This window comes from Equus asinus, chromosome 20, assembly GCF_041296235.1.
Source record: "Equus asinus isolate D_3611 breed Donkey chromosome 20, EquAss-T2T_v2, whole genome shotgun sequence".
Lineage (NCBI taxonomy): Eukaryota > Metazoa > Chordata > Mammalia > Perissodactyla > Equidae > Equus > Equus asinus.
The window spans coordinates 55182450-55200269 of NC_091809.1; the positions used below are offsets into that span (position 1 = coordinate 55182450).

The 17820-nt window shown below is 35.4% G+C and overlaps 1 protein-coding gene across 1 annotated transcript in view; it reads right to left on the minus strand.

The window, feature by feature from the left end:
• CUL5 (cullin 5) overlaps positions 1-17820 on the minus strand; it is a 92538-nt gene that overhangs the window by 47030 nt on the left and 27688 nt on the right. Inside the window, exons 3-5 of the mRNA XM_070490342.1 lie at positions 13137-13236; positions 3533-3709; positions 1527-1668 (exon numbers count right to left, since the gene is read on the minus strand). Of these exons, the coding sequence (XP_070346443.1) occupies positions 1527-1668; positions 3533-3709; positions 13137-13236 (419 nt within the window). The remainder of the gene's footprint in view (positions 1-1526; positions 1669-3532; positions 3710-13136; positions 13237-17820) is intronic.

The following is a 17820-nucleotide window of genomic DNA, read 5'->3' on the forward strand; positions in this document are numbered from 1 at the left end:
AGAAACTTATGGAGAAGATAAACATAAAGATAACAGCACAAAGCAGTAAAGTGACAAACAGTGCAGATAACATGGACTATTTTACTTTTGAATAGGAAAGAGACTGACTTCTAACTGGACGATCAAGAAACCATTCACAGAAGAGATAGGATCTGAATTGAGTCTTACCGAATAAACTAGTATTTATATAGATTAGTAAAGTAAGTAAACACTCAGAAGTAGAAAAGCACAAGGTCAAGTCAAGGTATAATGACTACGTTGTCTAAGTGGACTGTAAGGTTAATAGAAGATAAGATAGAATGGTTAGTTAGGAATGGTTGTGGAGAGCCTCAAATTTTGGGTTAAGTAACTTGAATTTCTAACCTCTAAATGGGTAAGAAAAACACCAATAAAATAGTACTTAAAAATTAACCTTGTGAACAGCACGCAGGTTAAATGATAGCAATAAGACCCTTAGAAGACGACTGTCTGAAAAGTCCAGAAGTAGAGTTTAAAGAAGTCTGTAAAACTGGTGGCAGTTGAAAGAAAAAGTGATGAATTTCAGGGACATGACTAACGAAAATCTAGACTTAATAACCTAAAGAAATATGAGGGCAATGAAGAAAGCAAGTGAAAGATAACTAAAGGTTTAGTAATATAAAAAATTCTTATTGACAACTGTTTTATGCCAGGCATTCTATGTTCAGTAAAGATACAGGGTCAATAACACAGTTAATTACACTGAAGTACTATGCCAGGGAGGCACAGGTACCATGAAGCACCGTGAGAGGACTTAATCTAGTCCGGAAATTAGGAAAAGCCTCTATGAGAAAATAGAGGATGACGATGAGTTAGAAGATAAAGAGGGGGGCCAGCCCTGTAACCGAGTGGTTTGCGTGCTCCGCTTCAGCAGCCCAGGGTTTCGCTAGTTCGGATCCTGGATGAGGACATGGCACCACCCATCGAGCCATGCTGAGGCAGCATCCCACATGCCACAAGTGGAAGGACCCACAACTAAAAATATACAACTATGTACTGGGGGACTTTGGGGAGAAAAAGGAAAAATAAATCTTAAAAAAAAATTAATTAAAAAACAAAAGAAGATAAAGAGGAAGGAGGAAGAGTATTCTAGTCAGAGGAATCAACATATCCGACTGAAAGAACAGATGAGAATATTGTTGTCAGAAACTGAAAAGTTCAGAAAGGAATGTACACATGGAATTCATTTACATCCTAAAAATATAAGTACAAAACCAGTAACCTTTTATAAGCTATAGATTCAAATCTACATTTCTCTAAGTTAGGTCACTAAAAACATTCATCAGCCAAGAAATGAGTGAGATGGAGAAAATAAATATTAACTACATGAATATAAATGTATGTTTCTTTAAAGCAGAATTAATACCTGTTGTGTACTCTTAAAAGCATCTGACACTAACAGTAGATGTGACTGTAAGCTAATAAACATAACTTTGATAGTATTACTCTATAATTGTCTTAGAATTTCCATGAAAAGGAAATTATGATCATAAAAGTTCAGAACATACCATATGATTCTCTTACTCCAATGACCAGCTGAGAATCAAAAGCTTCTCCTAATCTTTCAGCATGTACCAGCTTCATTGCACTATCTTGGAGTCTGTTTTTTATATTTGAAAAGATTGACTCATTCCATGTATCAAGCATGAGCTAGGAAAAAAAGAACAAAATATGCAATCATTTCAATTATTAACATACTAAGAACCACATACACACACACAAAATTTTACGTACAAACTCACAGATACACACACACAAATCAAATTCTTAGACCTACATTCACTTGAACACTTCAGGGAAGCAGTATATTTAAATTTGGTAAATAACACATGGTAAATAATGGTAAAGAACACATTGCAGAATTAAACATAATTGTAATTGAATTTCAGCTCTGATACTTATTTATCTGCTTTCCCATCTGTAAAATAGTGAAAATAATAGTACAAATTTCAAGTGGTTGTAAAAATTAAATATGGTAATACATGGAAAATGTTACTTCCTCTACAGTTCCAAGGTTGAACTTTAGAAATACTGATATTTGTTTGGAATGCTCATATGCATGTTTGTACAAACACACAATAAATGCAAAAAGGGCCAACTGAAAATCTGTTTGATACTGGACCTTAAAAAAAGGAATACACAAATCCACCTTACAGACGTTCCATTTAAATGATGGAAATAGTATACACATATTCATGAGTACATATTATCACTCCAAGTAACTTTGTCAGGTATAGAAAATATGTTAATAACAACAGACGCAGCATCAATAATAATAACAAGAATAACAGTTATATAACATTCACTATGTACTAGCACTGCTCTAAGTACTTTCCATATAGAACTCATTTAATCTTCACAACCTAGATATAGGTACTATTATCTCCCTTTTAGATATGTGGAACCTAGGGTACAAAGAGGAAAGCTAACTTTCCCATATTTACACAACTCATAAGTGGCAATACTCAACTCGTATCCAACACCTGTGGTCCCAGAATTGATGCCCTTCATCACTAGTGATGCTAATTCCCATAATTAACAGGGAATGGTAAGACTTAAAAGAGTAACAGAAAAAAAAAAGAGGACAAGATTATGGAACTGCAAATTAAAAGGCATCTAGAAGTGTTTTTCTTTTTGGGGGGAGGCGCAATTTCTCATATTGCAGTTATTTCTACCACTGAAGAACCACTGGATATCTAAATTTACAGTACCCCTGTCAGCATTAGTACAAATTTTAAGGCTGAGAAAGAGCAATAAAGCCCAGGCCACTACCTGAATGCCTGAATTTGTTCCTATAACCATTGCAGCAAGAGTTGTTTAAAGGTCAAATGGCATATTTTACTTTTCAAATCTGGGGTTCCATTTGATTCTCACAAGTAGGAATATACATGATAAATGAGGACAAAGGAGTTAGGTCATTATTGACTGAAGAGCTAAAAGGGAAACACAGGACTCTTCAATTTCAGAGCTGAGTTCTTTCCAGTAAATCCTGAGTTGTTACTGGGTACAGAGCTTTTAACTAGAAACTATGTAAAATATGAAGATAAACACAGTACAGATTGAGTTTATAAAGAGAATCAAGTAAAAAGGTTATAAAGATGACAGCAGTGTAGCCACAATTAAACACAAAGATACCAGAAGGTAACCTAATAAAAGGAGAGATTTTTCAAACAGAAAAAAATAATTTAATTATAGGAAGGTAAAAGTACAAAGAAAGAATAAGGAAATAAAATACTGAAGACAAAACTAGGGAAAGGAGAAAGGGAAAAGGGAAAGCAAAGGAGGTAACATTTGAAGACACAGATCTACCACTTACAACCACATAAAAAGGTGAAAGAGAATTGAAGCTAAAAATGAAAGAAAAAAATTATTATGCAATGAAACCCAGCAAGAACCGAAAAGAAATTAATATGTGAAGTAGAAAAACCCACTTAAAGTCTAAATTACTTTCAAAAGTCTTCAAGTCACCCTCTTGCTGAAGAATATTAGGAAAAAAATGAGAAAACTTACTTACCTTTCGAACAATACTGTCTTCTACGTTTGATTTTTTATTGCTGCCTTGTTTACCCATTAAAGTAATCTCTAGTTGACAAAAAGGCTTCGGTAAAATGTCACATTGTGTAAAGAATTTTCGCCACTCAACAATATATGCTTTTAGCAAAGCTGTATCATCTTGATGGCTCAATACTCGCTGAAAGAAAAGAATTGTACCAATGTGAAATAAATACAAATGCTTTAAAAAAAACAAAATATATTCATGCTATAAATTTGAAATATTTTATTTACTGTACAAACTATATTATACCCAAAATAAATTAAACCATATATATATGCAAGAGAAATTAAAACATGTTCATATAGACTTATTTTGGTGACCATTTCGCAATATAGACATATATCAAATTATGTTGTACACCTGAAGCTAAAAAAATATTATATTGTTAATTATATCTCAAAAAAAAAATCCTATACCCTTTAGCTATCACCTTCCTATCTTCCCCTCTTCCTCAAGCCCAAGTAATCACTAATTTACTTTCTGTGTCTATACACTTGCCTGTCCTGGACTTTCATATGAATGGAATTATATAACATGTGGACTTCTATGACTGGCTTCTTGCATGTGGCACTGTTTGCAGGGCTTATCCAAGTTGTAGCATGTATCAGTACTTTATTCATTTTATGGCTGACTACTATTCCATTTTACAGATATACCATATTTTGTTTACCTGTTTGTCCACTGATGGACATTTGGGTTGTTTCCACTTTTAGGCCATTGCAAATAATGCTGCTATAAATGTCTGCGTACCAAAAAAAAAAGTTCACAAAAAACTTGTGTATACTCACCAAGAAAAAAGAAAGAGGACTCAAATAAAATCAGAAATTAAAGATGAGGTGCTACAACTGATACCATAGATAGACAGAGGATCATAAGAGAGAGACTACTATGACCAATTATCCACTGAAAAATCTTATAACCTAGGAGAAATGGATAAATTCCTAGAAATATACAATCTACCAAGACTGAATCATGAAGAAACAGAAAATCTCAACAGATTGATTACTGGTAAGGAGATTCAATCAGTAACCAAAACCTTCCCAACAAACAAAAGTCCAGGACCAGACAGCTTCACTGGTGAATTTTATCAAACATTTAAAGAAGAATTAATACCAATCTTCTTAAACTCTTCCAAAAAACATAAGAAGGAACACTTCCAAACTCATTTTACAAGGCCAACACTACCTTGATACCAAAACCAGACCAGGGTGCCACAAGAAAAGGAAATTACAGCTTAATATCCCTGATGAATGTAGATGCAAAATTTCCCAACAAAATATTAGCAAACCAAATTCTACAGCATATTATAAAGATCATAGACCATAATCAAGTGGGATTTATTCCAGGGATGCAACAATGGTTCAATACCTGCAAATCAACCAATGTGATATACCACATTAACAAAATGAAGGATAAAAATTATATGATCATATCAATAGATACAGAAGGATTTGACAAAATTCAACATCCACTTATGACAAAAACTATCAACAAACAGGGTATATAGGGAATTTACCGCAACATAATAAAGGCCATACAGTAGGCCCCCAGTATCTACAGGTTCTGCATCCACAAATTCAAGCAACCGAGGATCAAAAGGCCTAGGATGGTTGTGTCTGTACTAAATGCAGACTTTTTTCTTGTCATTATTCCCTAAACAATACAACAACTATTTACATAGCATTTACATTGTATTAGATATTATAAGTAATCTAGAGATAATTTAAAGTTTACGTGAGGAGGTACACAGGTTATATGTAAATACTATGACATTTTATATAAGGGACTTGAGCATCTGCGAATTTTGGTGTCCATGGGGAGTCCTAGAACCAATTGTCCATGGATACTGAAGGATGACTGTATATGACAAGCCCACAGCTAACATCATATTCAATGGTGAAAAGCTGAAAGCTTGTTCTCTAAGATCACAAAGAAGACAAGGATGCCAACTCTCACCACTCTAATCCAGCACAATACTGGAAGTTCTAGCTAGAGCAATTAGGCAAGAAAAAAGAAATAAAAGGCATCCAAATTGGAAAGGAAGAAGTAAAACTGTCATTATGTGTAGATGACACGATTTTATACACAGAAAACCCTGAAGACTCTGCTAAAAATCTGTCAGAATAAATGAATTTAAATAAAGTTGCAGTGTACAAAACCAATATACAAAAATCTGTTGCATTTATATACACTAATAATGAATTATTAAGAAGTAAAATTAAGAAAACAATCCCTTTGGCCAGAGCAATTAGGCAAGAAAAAGAAATAAGGGAATCCAAACAGGCAATGAAGAAGTGAAACTCTTGCTGTTTGCAGATGACATGATTTTATATATGGAAAACACTGAAGAATCCATCAGAAAACTATTAGAAATAATCAATAACTACAGCAAAGTTGCAGGGTACAAAACCAACTTACAAAAATTAGTTGCATTTAGGGGCTGGCCCCGTGGCCGAGTGGTTAAGTTCGCGCGCTCCGCTGCAGGCGGCCCAGTGTTTTGTTAGTTCGAATCCTGGGCGCGGACATGGCACTGCTCATCAGACCACGCTGAGGCAGCGTCCCACATGCCACAACTAGAAGAACCCACAACGAAGAATACACAACTATGTACCAGGGGGCTTTGGGGAGAAAAAGGAAAAAATAAAAATCTTTAAAAAAAAAAAAAAATTAGTTGCATTTATATACTCTAATAACGAACTAAGAGAAGGAGAACTCAAGAACACAATCTCATTTATAATTGCAACAAAAAGAATAAAGTATCTTGGAATAAATTTAACCAAGGTGAAAGACCTATACAATGAAAACTATAAGACATTACTGAAAAAAACTGATGATGATGTAAAGAAATGGAAAGATATTCCATGCTCATGGATTGGAAGAATAAACATAGTTAAAATGTCCATACCACCTAAAGTAATCTACAGATTCAATGCAATCTCAATCAGAATCCCAATGACATGCTTCACAGAAATAGAACAAAGAATCCTAAAATTCATATGGAGCAACTAAAGACCCTGAATAGCTAATGCAATCCTGAGAAAAAAGAACAACAGTGGAGGCACCACAATCCTTGACTTCAAAATATACTACAAAGCTACAGTACTCAAAACAGCATGGTACTGGTACAAAAACAGGCACACAGACCAATGGAACAGAATTGAAAGCCCAGAAATAAAACCACACATCTACAGACAGCTCATCTTCAACAAAGTAGCTAAGAACATACAATGGAGAAAGGAAAGTCTCTTCAATAAATGGTGTTGGGAAAACTAGACAGCCACATGCAAAAGAACGAAAGTAGACCATTATCTTATGCCATACACAAAAATTAACTCAAAATGGATCAAAGACTTGAAGGTAAGACCTGAAACCGTACAACTCCTAGAAGAAAATATAAGCAGTATCCTCTCTGACATCTGTCTTAAAACAATCTTTCTGAATGCCATGTCTACTCGGACAAGGGAAACAAAAGAAAAAATAAGCAAGTGGGACTTCATCAGACTAAAGAGCTTCTATAAGGCAAGGGAAACCAAGATCAAAATGAAAAGATAACCCACCAATTGGGAGAAAATATTTGCAAATCAAATATCCGACAAGGGGTTAATCTCCATAATATATAAAGAACTCACACAAATGAACAATAAAAAAACAAACAACCTGATCAACACATGGACAGAGGATATGAACAGAAATTTCTCCAAGAAGATATGCAGATGGCCAAGAGACACATGAAATATCACTAATCATCAGGGAAATGCAAATCAAAACTACACTAAGATATCACCTTACATCCGTTAGAATGGCTATAATAACCAAGACAAAAATAACAAATATTGGAGAGGTTGTGGAGAAAAGGGAACCTTCATACACTGCTGGTGGGAATGCACACTGGTGCAGCCACTATGAAAAACAGCCTGGACTGCTCTCAAAAAACTAAAAAGAGAAATACCATATGACCTGGCTATCCCATTATGGGGATTTATCCAAAGAACATGAAATCAACAATTCAAAGAGACTTATGCACCCCTACGCTCACTGCAGCATTAGTCACAATAGCCGAGACATGGAAGCAACCCAAGTGCCCACCAACTAATGATTGGATACAGAACATGTGGTATTGATTTACAATGGAATACTACTCAGCCATAAAAAAAGATAAAATTGTCCCATTTGCAATAACATGGAGGGACCTTAAGTGTACTGTGTTAAGTGAAATAAGCCAAAAAGAGAACAACAAACACCATATGATTTCACTCATATGTGGAAGATAAACAAACACATGGACAAAGAGAACTGTTTAGTGGTTACCAGGGGGAAGGAGGTGTGGGGGGTGAGCACAAAGAGTGAAGGGATACACCTATATGGTGACTAACAAATAATAACGTACAACTGAAATTTCACAATGTTGTAAACTATCATAACCTCAGTAAAAATAAAAAAAGAAAACAATCTCATTTACAATTGAATCAAAAAGTATAAAATACCTAGCAATAAATTTAACCAAGGAGGTGAATGACCTACACTGAAAATTATAAGGCACTGATGAAAGAAATAGAAGATGATGCAAACAAATGAAAAGATACTCTGTGCTCATGAATTGAAAGAATTAATATTCTTAAAATATCCATACAGGGGCCAGCCCAGTGGTGCAGCGGTTACGTGCGCAAGTTATGCTTTGGCGGCCCAGGGTTCGCCAGTTCGGATCCCGGGTGCAGACATGGCACTGCGTGGCAAAGCCATGCTGTGGTAGGCATCCCACATATAAAGTGGAGGAAGATGGGCATGGATGTTAGCTCAGGGCCAGTCTTCCTCAGCAAAAAGAGGAGGATTGGCAGCAGATGTTAGCTCAGGGCTAATCTTCCTCAAAAAAAAAAAACAAACAAACCATACAACCCAAAGCAATCTATATATTCAACACAATCTCTAACAAAATTCCAATGGCATTTTTCACAGAAACAGAACAAACAAACCTAAAAGTTGTATGGAACCACAAAAGACCTCAAATGGGCAAAGCAATCTTGAGAAAGAAAAACAAAGTTGGAGGCATCATGCTCCCCGATCTCAAACTATATTACAAAGCTATAGTAATCAAAACAGTACGGTACTGACATAAAAACAAACACATAGATCAATGGAACAGAAGAGAGAGCCTAGAAATAAACCCACACATATATGGTCAATTAATTTATGACAAAGAGCCAACAATACAAAATGGGGAAAGAACAGTCTCTTCAATGAGTGGTGCTGAGAAAACTGGACAACCACACACAAAAGAATGAAACTGACCCACTATCTTACACCATATACAAAAATTAACTCAAAATGGATTAAAGACTTGAATGCAAGACCTGAAACCATAAAACTACTAAAAGAAAATATAAGCAGTAAGCTCCTTGACATTGGTCTTGGCGATGACTTTTTGGATTTGACACCAAAAGCAAAGGCAACAAAAGCAAAAATAAACAATGGGTATTACATCAAACTGAAAACCTTCTGCACATCAAAGGAAACCATCAACAAAATAAAAAGGCAACCTACTGCATGGGAGAAAATATTTGCAAATCATGTATCTGATAAGGGATTAATATCCCAAATACAGAAAGAACTCATACAACACAACAGCAAAAAAAAAACCCACAAAAACCCCAATCCAATTAAAAACTAGGCAGAGGATCTGAATAGATATTTTTTCAAAGAAGACACACGGACGGTCAACAGATACATGACAAGATGTTCAACATCATTAATCAGCAGGGAAATGCAAATGAAAACCAGGGTGAGGGGCTGGCGCCATGGCCAAGTGGTTAAGTTCGCACACTCTGCTTTGGAGGCCCAGTGTTTTGCTGGTTTGGATCCTGGGCATAGACATGGCACCACTCATCAGGCCATGTTGAGATGGCATCCCACATGCCACAACTAGAAGGACCCACAACTAAAAAATATACAACTATGTACTGGGGGGATTTAGGAGAGAAAAAGCAGAAAAAAAAGAAGATTGGCAACAGTTGTTACCTCAGGTGCCAATCAAAAAAAAAAAAAACCATGGTGAGCTATCACCTCACACCTGTTAGAATTAAGGCTATTATTTATTTATTTATTTAGAGGAAGAGTAGCCCTGAGCTAACATCTGCTACCAATCCTCCTCTTTTTGCTGAGGAAGACTGGCCCTGAGCTAACATCCGTGCCCATCTTCCTCCACTTTATATGTGGGATGCCTACCACAGCATGGCTTGCCAAGTGGTGCCATGCCCACACCCGGGATCCAAACTGACAAACCCCGGGCCACCAAAGTGGAATGTGCGCACTTAACCACTGTGCCACCAGGCCAGCCCCAATGCTATTATCAAAAAGACTAGAAATAACAAGTGTTGGTGAGGATGTGGAGAAAAGGGAACCCTGGTCCACTGTTGGTGGGAATGTAAACTGGTGCAGCCACTATGGAAAACAGTATAGAGGTTGCTCAAAAAATTAAGAATAAAACTACCACATGATTCAGCAATTCCACTTCTGGGTAACTATCCAAAGAAAATGAAAACACTAATACTGCATGATTTCACTTATATATGAAATCTACAAACAAAACGAGCTCATAGAGACAGAGAACAGACTGATAGTTGCCAGGTGAGGGGCAAAATGGGTGAAGAGGGTCAAAAGGTACAAACTTCCAGTTATAAAATAAACAAGTCAGGAGGATGTAATGTACAGCATGTGACTATAGTTAATAATACTGTATTGCATATTTGCAAGTTGCTAAGAGAGTAAATCTTAAAAGTTATCAAAGAAAAAAATTTCATAGCTATGTATGGTGACAGATGTTAACAAAACTTACTGTGATGATCATCTGCAATATATACAAATTTCAAATCATTATGCTGTACACCTTTAATATAAAGTAAAATCTCAATTACACCTCAAGTTAAAAAACAAAAAGTGCACAAATGTTCATAGCAGCATTATTCAAAATAGACAAAAAACGGGAACAACTCAAATGTTCATCAATGGTGAACAGATAAACAAAATATGGTATAGCCATACAATGGAATACTATTCAGCCATAAAAAGGAATGAAATACAGATAAATGCTATAACAAAGATGAACCTTGAAAACATTATCATAAGTGAAGAAGCTAGTGATGAAAAGCCACATATTGAATGATTCCATTTATAGGAAATCTCCAGAATGAACAAATTCATAAGGATAGAAAGTACATTAGTGGTTGCCAGGGTTTGGGGGATGGGAGCATGGGGGAATAACTGCTAATGGGTACAGGCTTTCTATTTGGGGTGATGAAAATGTTCTAGAATTAGGGGGTGATGGATGCACAACTTTATGAATATGCTAAAACCCACTGAACTATACACTTTAAAAAGGTGAATTCTGGAATGTGAATTATATCTCAATTTTTTTAAAAGATGGAGTATATTTCTCCACCACTGGAGTTTGGGCTGGTCCTGCGACTCACTTCAACCCAAAGAATGCAGCAGATGTGACAATGTGAGACTTTTGAGCCAAGACCAAGAAGAGGTATTATAGCTTCCACTATCACTTCAAAGGCTAGTTTCCTTGAGAATGAGAAACCACATGAGGGAAGAGACGCTCAGATGGAAGCCAGCACCAAATACCAGGTATGTGAGAAAAGCTCTCTCCAACCATCCAGTCTTTGCAGAGTCACCAGCTGACTGCTGCCAGATTAATAAACTTAGGTGAAATCAGGTGAGCCTAACCCAAATTGGTAAACCCCAGAATTATGAGCAAATAAAAGTTATGTTAATCTAAAAAAAAAAAAATTCAATATCCTAATAACTTTCAAAGCATTGTACATTTATTTTTACTTCTCTTTTTTGCCATTTTAAAATAATGCTACGATAAACATTTTAATGTATATTGCCTTTCCTGTTTGGGAGATTTGGTCCTTCTTAACGAGATAAGCTCATTAGTCTAGTAATTGACTAGTAAAATACCTCACAAAGCTAGATTTTCTTTCATTCTTTCTTTTTTTTTGGTGCGGAAGAGTGGCCCTGAACTAACATCTGTGTCCATCTTCCTCTATTTTGTATGTCAGTCACCCCCACAGCATGGCCTGATGAGCAGTGTGTAGGTCCATGCCTAGCATCCGAAGCTGAGACCTGGGCTGCTAAAAAGGAGCATGCCAAACTTAACCACTATGCCACCAGGCCAGCCCCAAAGCTAGATTACAAGCTTAAAAATCTTTTAAAGTCACACACCCATGTCTGGCATTGCTACTCCTACAATTGCTCTGAATTAGTGGCACTAAATCCTATCCTCAGGACATTCCAAACTTTACTGGGTCATGTTATAGTGAAACCCTTAACATACACTGTTTTCTAGTGTAAAGTATATTTTTAAACATTTGTTAACAATATGTAAAATGACTCTTTATGAGCCCATTTCCAGAAACTGAAGAATAAAGCTCTGTCAATTTGAAACAAACATAATTTATCTCCACCAAAAATCATACAGATAAGCTGATATGCTTTCTAAAACAAGTGGAAACTATTTCTAAATCAGTTCTAGAAAAATACAGTTTTGATTAAATTGTGATACTGAAACATTTAATTTTTCCAAGAAAAGCCTGAAAATATGATTTATTTTCATTAAAAAGATAATTTTCTAGAAAAAATTTTTTTGAAATCATTTATGAAGACAGCAGAATTAACATTGGTAATAAACATTTGATTTTGTAAGTAACACTGAATTCTTATTTCATCATGGTAGTGGCTGGCTACAAGCAGGATTAAATATATCAATCATATACTCAACTTCAGTATCTTCAAGTCATATATAGAAAAAATTCATTTTTAATTCTAGCTGTTAAGCAGCTATTAGTATTTAACATGATTTCTAACAGACAACTTTTACTAATGTTGTACAAGACACTGACGTAAAAATTCAACCAAAGAATAAGAAATTCTGGCTCTCTAGTCTTCAAATGTCATTTCACAGAAAGGAAAATAATCTCATGTCCTTAGGCCCTTCTTCAAAGTGGTAAGGGATGTGTGAGTGATGCCACAGTAGATTCGAAATAATACTTTACCTCTGCATTTTTTCCAAAAGATAAAGGTGTTAGACAAATAAAGACAAAACAAACAAAACTAGCTCTTGCAAAACTGACCTAATGCCTAAATGAGCTCTGTCTTCATTTTAATAATATTAAATACATACACAGTCAGAGAAGTATCTGGAATTGAAGAAAATTACTGTCAACTTGAGAAAGAGGTATTAGGAGAAAAAAATAGACTTATGTGGACTGATGTATGGCCAAAAAATAATGGTGGTGGGGACTTCTAAAGAACATATAAAAAACAGAATTCTTTATAGCATCTTTTAATTGAGGATAATAATGTACTCTCTTGAAAGAAATGTCACTGAGGGGGGAACAAAATCAACAAACGACAATCATTAAGTCATTAAAAAGTTTCTTTAACAAATGTGTCAAAAGTCAATGTGATATTTTAAAATTACTTCAGGAAGTCTTACACTCAAAATCAAAAAATATGATATTTTCTGAGCAAAGTCTTAATACAAAGATGCAGAACTTACTGCCTGGGCTTGCTTAATAAACTCAAGAATATCTTCTTTTAAAGCCTGATGAATTTTTGCTGGGCCTTTATCATCCCACAGACAGACTGCATGCACATCCCTGTAAAAATAAGGCAGGTAAGCAAACATTAACACTGGAACAAGAACAAAGACAATTTCCATGTTTTAATACAATTTCCATGGATCGTGCTAGACCAAACTAAGCGTGCTTGAATCCATTCACATGAACCAAGCATTCTTTGTAAGTTGTCACACACGTGTTTCTATTTTTACTTTCTTTGTCATTGTTTTCCTTAAATCTCTGCTACCTGCTGTATAAAATATTTTTAATTATAAAAGCATGTTCCCATCTCCCAATCCCACTCTATAAAGTTAACTACTATTAATATTTTCATGTGCAAAGACAAGTATAAATCCTTTTACTTCTTTAACACAATATATGTAAACTATTCCATCTTTTTTAAAAAAATTAGTAATTTAAATTCTATTACAGCGAATCTCCTAGCTTCCCCCATATATTCCTTACATTTATACATCAATTATCACTGTCTCCTTTATTTAAAAAACAAAAAACAAAAGTTCTCATAAATTGGTGTACAAAAATTTGAACTTTCAAAGCTGACATTTTACCCAGGTCATTCATTATGGAAATATATTTAATATTAATTCATGTTCACAAAGTTAATTTCTTAATTACCAAGCTGCAGAGCAGGGAAACATAAGAAAAGGACAGAGTCTTATATTGAGGATTCTTCTATTCAAAAAATGTTCCCTAATGACTCATTCAGCACCTTATAAGCCCCTGCTAAAAAAAAATGTCAAAGAAATCAAAATAAAACATCTCCAGAATTGTAACTTTATAACAATGGCCACATAGTTTGTTTTATATTCAGATTCTCAGGAACATCATTATAACCCAAAGTTTTGTCTACATATTAATTTGAACTTGCTTTTGTAATTTGTTAAATTCAGCTTAATAGTGGTATCTGGCCCAGTGGTATCTGCCTAGGATGCAGTAAGAATGGAAGTATTTGTTACATAACAACATAGTAGGTAACATCTGACTGCCTACTACATGCAGATAACACTCCAAGCTGTTTTAACTCATTTAACTTTCATAGCAACTCTGAAGTAGTACTATTTTTATCACCATTTTACAGATGGGGAAACTGAGGCAAAGAAAGGTTAAGTAACATTCCCAAGATTATAAAGCTAATATATTATAGAACCAGGCAATTGAGCTCCAGAGCCCACACTAAACCATTTCTCCAAATTTATTCTTGCACCTCTCCAATCCATTCAACAAACAGCAGCCAAAGTGATCTTTATAATCAAATCACATCATATTATTATTATTTTTTTTTTTTTTAAGATTTTATTTTTTCCTTTTTCTCCCCAAAGCCCCCGGTACATAGTTGTATATTCTTAGTTGTGGGTCTTTCTAGTTGTGGCATGTGGGATGCTGCCTCAGCATGGCTTGATGAGCAGTGCCATGTCTGCGCCCAGGAGTCCAACCAACGAAAGACCGGGGCGCCTGCAGTGGAGCGTGCGGACTTACCCACTTGGTCACGAGGTCAGCCCCTAAACAAACACATTTTTTAACACACCAAATACAAGTTGTAATATAACTTTTTAAAACATCATATTATTTTTATATTTAAAATCCTCCAATGGTTTCCCATTGTTCTTGGAATAAAGTACAAACTGGTTAACTGACCCCTATAACACCTCTGCAATCTCACCTCACGACTAAAGGAATCTATAGTCTAAAAAGAAACTGATACAAAAATAGATTGATTATAATTCAGTATGTTTACAACTATTATGCATATAAACACAAGATGGTTTAGAAACCCAAGGAGAGGGCGAGGGTGAAAGTGAGAGGTAAAGAAGAAAAGAGAAGCCTCCCTGGAAGAGTTGATTCCTCAGCTTAATCTCAAAGAACAAGCAGAAGTTTGCCAGGCAGAGGTGTAGGAGGGTGGGGAAAGGATATTTTATGAAGTAACAACAATATGAATAAAGAATTGTGGAAAAGACCTATAAAACAGATCAACTCCTTAAGAGCCAGATTAAAGAAAAATACGTAAGTATAGGGATGAAAAATGAGATACACATAAGTAAAGTATACTACTTATAATTCTATGGCAGCAAATTTCTAAACCTAAAGGAAACTGAAATGAAGTGTGCAAATACATACTTTGTCTAATTCCCAATTTTAAATAGAATGCTTCCAACATTACATTATTGGGATGATGTCTGCTGGTAGTATACTTATAGATGACGTTTACCAGGTTAAGAATAATCCTTTTAGGGGGCCGGCCCTGTAGCTGAGTGGTTAGGTTCTCACGCTCTACTTCGGCGGCCTAGGGTTTCACCAGTTCAAATCGTGGGCGCAGACATGGCACCGCTCATCAGGCCATGCTGAGGCAGCGTCCCACATGCCACAACTAGAAGGACTCACAACTGAAAATACACAACTATGTACCGGGCGGCTTTGGGGAGAAAAAGGAAAAATAAAATCTTAAAAAAAAATAAGAATAATCTTTTTACTTTTCTATTTTATTTTGGAAAGATTATTTATCTCTATGTTTTTCTTCATCTTCTGAGATGAGATTTCTGATATAATTTTGTCTTTCTATTTGTTTTCTGAGTTCAATTTTCATTTCATTTCCTTCTACTTTTGTTGATTTCTTTCCCCAGCTTTTGAATTTTTGATTCATGATTTTTTTAATAACCCCAAATGGTTGTGTGAGGATACTGAACTCAGTTTGCAGTGCTGTGTTTGTGTTCCATAGTTTCATAGGTGGTTTCTGTGGGACAATTTTTATCAACTAAAACGTTTTGATTTGTACTTTTTTGTAGTTTTGGATGGATGATGTCTGCTTTTTTCTATTTATATTCATTTTATGGTCAGGATTCCTAGTTCAAGAGCCCCTCCTTCTGTTTAGTTTAATAAAGCTCAATTTCTTTAATGGCTGATGTTAGTAATGGTGGAAGAAAGAGTACTTGTTTCACTTCTGCAGGATCGGTCAATCCTCTAAATCCCTGCCTATTTGAAAATATGTTCATCTTGCCTTAAACTTGATTAAAAACTCGACTAGGTATAGAACTACCAGATTCAAAATAATTTTCCTTCAAACATTAAGGGGAACCTCCTACATCCAATTTGGCCAATGAAAAAAAGAGTAGGGACTGTTTTGTTTGAAAGGTAACTGTTTTTTTTCTCTGCAAGAATTAGGATTATTTTCTTTATTCTTGGAATTCTCAAATTCCTTAAGGAAGTGCCCAGCCATGTTTTTTAGCACTTGAGTATGAAGACTTGTAGGGATGGGTGGGAAAGGACAACAGTTTTTAGCCCTGGGAAATTTTCTTCTGATACTTTTGGACTAATATTGCCTCCTCTACGATTTCTGTTCTCTCCTTCTAGAACTCGTTTTAAGTAAAAGTTAACCCAATTCTAGATCTATCCTCCATACTTCTTAACTTTTATTTAATCTTCCATACTCTGTCTTTGCTCTACATTCAGGGAAAACTCTTTGGTTTTAATTTTCAAATTACTAATTTAGTGTTTTTTCTATTATTTAGCTCTTTTATTTTTTATTTCAAAGATCTCTTCTTTATTTTGACTATTTCATTTTCAAAGTAATCTCTTTCATTTTATTCCCCTTTAATGATATAAACTGGAATTTTTTTTTAGCTGTTTTCTAGACCTAGCATCATCTCTTTCCTCTAACTCTCAGATACAGCCTCTAAGACGGCCCCCAATGACCCCTGCTCCTGGTATTCATATCCTTGTATAGTTCTCTCCTACAATGTATAAGCACTTGTCCGTGTGATCAATTGCATATGACAGGTGTGATGGTTTGTCACTTTGAAAATTACGTCATAAAACACCATGACTTCTGCCTTGGAAGCACTCTCTCACTCTGGGGAAAGCAAGCTGCCACACTGTAAATAGCCTTATGGAGGGTTCCACCTGGTGAGGAACTGATCAGCTAAGAGCCAAGACCTGCATGTGTAAGCCTGGAAGAAGATCCTTCAGCTCTAGTGGAATATAGGTCTAGATCTTTTGCCAAGAGCTTAACTGCAACCTCCTGGGAGACCCTGAGCTAGAACTAACCAATTAAGTTGCTGCCAGATTCCTGACCCTCAGAAACTGTGAGGTAATAAATGTTTGTTACTTTAAGCTGCAAGGTTTTAGAGTAATGTGTTATGCAGCAATAGATAACTAATACACAAAGACACAACAGAAGACTATTATAATCATTCAGATGAAACAGAGGAAAAAGACAGTTGGGATGGAAAGAAGTTCAAAGATATTTAATAAAGAGCTGTGAAACCTAGCAATCAATTGGGTACGAAGGGATGAAAAAAACTGGAGGTTAATGGTAGCTTCCAGATTTTTGGTTTGAGAGCAGGAATAATAGATTTTCATTACTCTAAATTTGGAGTACTTATGGAACTTAAGAGAGAGACATAAGCAGGAAACAATAGGCCACATGCGTCTGGGAGCTCAACTCAGGAGAATAATCTGGATTGCTTATATAGATATGAGAACTCAGGTAAAAAAAAAAAAGGAAAAAATCAACATTAAAGGTACACACAAGGGTAAGTCAGCTAAGGTGACTGATATGAGGCAGACAGGAGATAGGAGAAAAACCAGGAAAAAGTGCTGTCAAAAACA